The sequence below is a fragment of the Prionailurus bengalensis genome, chromosome D1 (genome assembly GCF_016509475.1).
Source record: "Prionailurus bengalensis isolate Pbe53 chromosome D1, Fcat_Pben_1.1_paternal_pri, whole genome shotgun sequence".
Taxonomy (NCBI): Eukaryota; Metazoa; Chordata; class Mammalia; order Carnivora; family Felidae; genus Prionailurus; species Prionailurus bengalensis.
The window spans coordinates 6,163,977-6,169,976 of record NC_057346.1 but is presented as its reverse complement, the minus strand read 5'-3'; the positions used below and the strand labels follow the sequence as shown (position 1 = coordinate 6,169,976).

General features: G+C 41.4%; 1 protein-coding gene across 1 annotated transcript in view; it reads left to right on the top strand.

The window, feature by feature from the left end:
- The first annotated feature begins 436 nt into the window (after positions 1-436).
- Positions 437-6,000, top strand: part of CWF19L2 (CWF19 like cell cycle control factor 2) — a 149,966-nt gene continuing 144,402 nt past the window's right edge. Inside the window, exons 1-2 of the mRNA XM_043579225.1 lie at positions 437-566; positions 2,370-2,480. Of these exons, the coding sequence (XP_043435160.1) occupies positions 474-566; positions 2,370-2,480 (204 nt within the window). The 5' untranslated portion in view covers positions 437-473. The remainder of the gene's footprint in view (positions 567-2,369; positions 2,481-6,000) is intronic.

The following is a 6,000-nucleotide window of genomic DNA, read 5'->3' as shown; positions in this document are numbered from 1 at the left end:
ATAGCAAAGCACCGAAACTGCACAGCAACTGGTCTTTCCTGCCCCCTTTCAGGCCATCCCTCCTGCACAGGGAAATTCTTTGCCCACAAGGGCACTTTGGTGGGAAATTTCGAGATGTAGAGACTTAACTTCTATGAGCCTTTAACTCGTAGGTTTTAAGAGGAAATCGAGGAGAATGCCGTTGGCGTCGTGCGAAGCGCGTAACAAACGCAGTGTTACATTTCTCCCGCTCGAGGAGATTCCAATTTGCGAAAAGAACACAGGTCCTAACTTCATTCTGCAAAGTCTCCCCTGAAACCTGAAATCTGCGTCAGCACCGGAGCCTTAACTGACGCTCACACGCGCGCATGCTCCGTTGGTGTAGCAGCGCCCCTCCTTTTCCGCCAGGAGGAAGTCCCGTTTGTTTATTAAATTACGACAGTCGTAAACTGAGATTTTTGTGCCGGCTTCCTAGTTTTACGACGACAGCAACAATGGCGGCCACCAGTGGCAGGTTTGAAAGTGAGACAAGTATTGAAGAACGTAAAGAACAGACCAGGATTGCCAGGGCCGAGGTGTTGCGCCAGGTATCTCCGTTTTGGGGGTTTTGGAGTCATTTAGAATTGGGAGTGGACGGTTCCTGGGAACTAGGCCTCTGGCTGTCTTCCTAACGCCCTCTCTTCTTTCGCCACCTCAGTGTCTCACCTAATCTGGGTGAGGGTCTCCCTTTGGGATGCGCAAAAAGTCTTGGTTATCTCCCGCCTCGGAGATGCGTTGGCAGTCTCTAGTTGCTCATTCTCTTTTTAGGAAGACCTGTTTCTTTCCTGAGTTTACTTACTTTTGAATTTCTCCATTCTTGATATTTCCATCACTTGGCTACCAGGGGCAGCGCCCTTTTGAGGTACTCTGCCACTAATGACGGCTCTCCCAGCGCGTTTCACAGCCTCGGTCCTCGCCCCTCTTGTATCTGAAATAAAAATTCCCGTTTTCAGAAATACTTGTGAGGCACATTGCAACAGACTGTTTCACGCTCTTGTCTTACTGTTGATGTTAGTTGCAGGGTTATTGTAAATCCTTACTGATCAATGCAAGGATTGACAGGAGAGACTCGAAAAGGGTTAAGACACATTGTATTTCTAAGGTTGAGATGCATAGAGGGTAACCTGTAAAGAATGGAGGAAGTAAACTGTATTATCTGACAAGATGTAAGAATGAAGGGGAAAAGTTGTGACTGGAGAGCAGCATGGGGTACAAGTGGGCGTTTTTGTTTTTGCTTAAGGTGGAATACTTTTAAATAAATACCGATGAGAAAGAGCTGGTAGAGGGGAAAGGCATAATGACTATAGCCAGATGTCAAGGGGAAGAGTAGGCGATTAGTGTTGGACAGGTGAATGATTGGTATTGTTCTCTGATTTCAGCATACTGTAACATACATGTATAATAAATATTCTTCATCCTTGCTTTTTTGGTATCTCGGGCAGTTTTTGGAGGGAGTAGGATTTGTAAGCTAGGATAAATTTTATAGTAAAGGGGACTCTGGATGACTCAGTCGGTTAAGCGTCTGACTCTTGATTTTGGCTCAGGTCGTGATCTCACGGGTTCGTGAATTTGAGCCCCATGTCGGGCTCTGTGCTGGCAGTGTGGAGCCTGCTTGTGATTCTCTCTTTCCCTCGCTCTGTCTGTCTCTCCCCTGCTCATGCTCTCTTGCTCTCTCTCTCTCAAAATACATAAATAAACTTAAAAAAACTTTTTTGTAGTAGAGATACCCATAGAGTTAGAGAAGGACAAAACCAGCTTTGGAATTTGGAGAGAGAATGAAAAGGCAAAAGCAACCTCCTAGGAAGAACTTATTTTATTTGACTAATTGTTGAGATGAATATACATTAGCAACACGATCATTTGCTTTTAGAAAGATGATTCTTCCTGAAGCATTTGAGGGCATGGGTAGAAGAATATGACTTTGCAGATTGAAGGCATTGCCATTCTCCTAACAGTCACTGAAGTCCCAGGCAGTAGCAGTGGGATGGTGAAAGAAAAAGAGATTCAAGTGCTGTTTAAGACAGGGAGCTTGGGCAGAGGGGGCGGTCTACTATAGATCCCAACATTCTGTCCCTGATTCATTAGAGACTGGTGATGTGATTAGTAATGTGGAAGGAGAGGGTTTAAAAAAAAAAAAAAAAAAAATATATATATATATATATATGTATATATATATATACACACACATACATACATACATACATACATATACTTTGGTAGAAGCAAATTCCTGTCAGGGACAGACAGTGATTTATGAGACTTTATATGAAAGTGCAAAATGACTTTGTTTTACTTTTTTTTGCGAAAAATAATTGGATCATTTGTTAATTTTTCTTTTTTCATTGTTTTAGGCTAAAGCAAATTTTGAAAAGGAAGAGAGGCGTAAAGAACTTAAACGACTTCGGGGTGAGGATACATGGATGCTACCTGATGTGAATGAGCGAATTGAACAGTTCTCACAGGTGAGTACTAACAGGTTTACTTGATGTAACAAATCTGTCTTTTTTTTTGCTCTTATTCAAGTTAATATTGGAAAAGCAACTTTATTTTTTTTTATTTTTTATTTTTCAATATATGAAGTTTATTGTCAAATTGGTTTCCATACAACACCCAGTGCTCATCCCAAAAGGTGCCCTCCTCAATACCCATCACCCACCCTCCCCTCCCTCCCACCCCCCATCAACCCTCAGTTTGTTCTCAGTTTTTAAGAGTCTCTTATGTTTTGGCTCCCTCCCTCTCTAACCTTTTTTTTTTTTTTTTTCCTTCCTCTCACCCATGGGTTTCTGTTAAGTTTCTCAGGATCCACATAAGAGTGAAAACATACAGTATCTGTCTTTCTCTGTATGACTTATTTCACTTAGCATCACACTCTCCAGTTCCATCCATGTTGCTACAAAGGGCCATATTTCATTCTTTCTCATTGCCACGTAGTACTCCATTGTGTATATAAATCACAGTTTCTTCATCCATTCACCAGTTGATGGACATTTAGGCTCTTTCCATAATTTGGCTATTGTTGAGAGTGCTGCTATAAACATTGGGGTACAAGTGCCCCTATGCATCAGTACTCCTGTATCCCTTGGGTAAATTCCTAGCAGTGCAATTGCTGGGTCATAGGGTAGGTCTATTTTTAATTTTCTGAGGAACCTCCACACTGTTTTCCAGAGTGGCTGCACCAATTTGCATTCCCACCAACAGTGCAAGAGGGTTCCCGTTTCTCCACATCCTCTCTATAGTCTCTTGATTTGTTCATTTTAGCCACTCTGACTGGCGTGAGGTGATATCTGAGTGTGGTTTTGATTTGTATTTCCCTGATGAGGAGCGACGTTGAGCATCTTTTCATGTGCCTGTTGGCCATCCGGATGTCTTCTTTAGAGAAGTGTCTATTCATGTTTTCTACCCATTTCTTCACTGGATTATTTGTTTTTTGGGTGTGGAGTTTGGTGAGCTCTTTATAGATTTTGGATACTAGCCCTTTGTCCGATATGTCATTTGCAAATATCTTTTCCCATTCCGTTGGTTGCCTTTTAGTTTTGTTGGTTGTTTCCTTTGCTGTGCAGAAGCTTTTTATCTTCATGAGGTCCCAGTAGTTCATTTTTGCTTTTAATTCCCTTGCCTTTGGGGATGTGTCAAGTAAGAGATTGCTATGGCTGAGGTCAGAGAGGTCTTTTCCTGCTTTCTCCTCTAGGGTTTTGATGGTTTCCTGTCTCACATTCAGGTCCTTTATCCATTTTGAGTTTATTTTTGTGAATGGTGTGAGAAAGTGGTCTAGTTTCAACCTTCTGCATGTTGCTGTCCAGTTCTCCCAGCACCATTTGTTAAAGAGACTGTCTTTTTTCCATTGGCTGTTCTTTCCTGCTTTGTCAAAGATGAGTTGGCCATACATTTGTGGGTCTAGTTCTGGGGTTTCTATTCTATTCCATTGGTCTATGTGTCTGTTTTTGTGCCAATACCATGCTGTCTTGATGATTACAGCTTTGTAGTAGAGGCTAAAGTCTGGGATTGTGATGCCTCCTGCTTTGGTCTTCTTCTTCAAAATTACTTTGGCTATTCAGGGCCTTTTGTGGTTCCATATGAATTTTAGGATTGTGGAAAAGCAACTTTATATACAGTTTTCACAAGTTACAGAATGAGTATTACATAGTTGGCATTACTGACTGGTTTTATCTCCCTGGCAGAAATAATATATTTTAATATTTTTGGACATTATAACAGACAGATTTTGTTACTTGAGTTGATGGGTAGGAAGCTTAACAAATTTCTGGCCCACTTATATCAAGCTTGTGGATCTAAAAAATTATACTCTTTAATATTTTTTTTAAATTTATTTAAGTTTATTTATTTTGAGGGAAAGATAGTGGGAGAGAGAGAAAACGTGTGAGCAGGAGAGGGGCAGAGGGAGAGGCATAGAGAGAATACCAAGCAGGCTCCATGCTTTCAGTACAAAACCTGACATGGGGCTCAAACTCATGAACTGTGAGATCATGACTAGAGTGGAAGTCAGATGCTTAGCTGACTGAGTCACCCAGGTGCTCCTACATTTTATATGGCCTAATAATCTTCTATAAATTCTTACAGGGCCATAGAATAATATATATATATATATATATATATATATATATATATATACACACACACACACACACACACACACACAGTTTGTGTATAAATGTATTTATTTGATTATATCTGTCAGTTGAATCTACAAATAAATTAAAACTAAAACATCCCCCATATTTTCCTGATAAGGTATCTCAGCTCTGTGACTTATTTGTGGAGCATATATAATAGATTCCCACATCTAAATCTCAGAGGATTTTATTTCAATGTATTGTCTCATTTCATGAAAATATGGTTTTTGGAATACAGATTTGTTTTTCCTCAAAATACTTGTTTTATTTTTTTTAATTAATTTTTTCCCCATGATCCATTTGCTCAAATTACCTCTGATGCTCTTATTTATTTATATATTTATTTATTTAATGAATATAATTTATTGTCAAATTGGCTAACATACAACACCCAGTGTTTATCCGAACAGGTGACCTCCTCAATGCCCGTCACCCACTTTCCCTGCTCCCCCACCCCCTTTACCCCTCAGTTTGTTCTCTGTATTTAAGATTCTCTTGTGGTTTGCCTCTCTCCCTATTTGTACTGATTTTTCCCCCTTTTCTTTCCCCCATGGTCTTCTGTTCAATTTCTCAAGATCCACATATGAGTGAAAACATGATATCTGTCCTTCTCTGACTGACTTGTTTCACTCAGCATAATACCTCCCAGTTCAATCCACTTTGCTGCAAATGGCATGATTTCATTCTTATTGCCAAGTAGTATTCCATTGAATATATAAACCACATTTTCTTTATCCATTCGTCAGTTGATGGACATTTAGGCTCTTTCCATAATTTGGCTATTGTTGAAAGTGCTGCTATAAACATTGGGGTGCACGGGCCCCTGTGCCTCAGCACTCCTGTATCCCTTGGGTAAATTCCTAGCAGTGCTACTGCTGGGTCATAGGGTAGGTCTATTTTTAATATCTTGAGGAACCTCCACACTGTTTTCCAGAGTGGCTGCACCAGTTTGCATTCCCACCAACAGTGCAAGAGGGTTCCTGTTTCTCCACATCCTCACCAGCACCTGTTGTTTCCTGAGTTGTTCTTCTTAGCCACTCTGACCGGTGTGAGGCTTTGATTTGTATTTCTCCCCTTGGAGAGAAAGTCTCCCCTTGGTGGTGGTGGGGAGAAGAATATCGACACCCCAGTCTCTCCTCCACTGACTGAGTGTCCCAAACCACTGTGTTCCAGCCGTTGTCACTGTGCTTCGGATGCAAACAAGGTGGTTTGTCCTGCTCTGCCGACTTCCGTGCCTGGCGCTTGGCTACCGCTCCGTGCGCCCGGGTACTGGGGAGGCACTGTTACACGCTGCTGGATATGTGGTCCCCGACTGGCGGGTGCAGCAGGCTTCGTCCTCTCCTGCAGCACT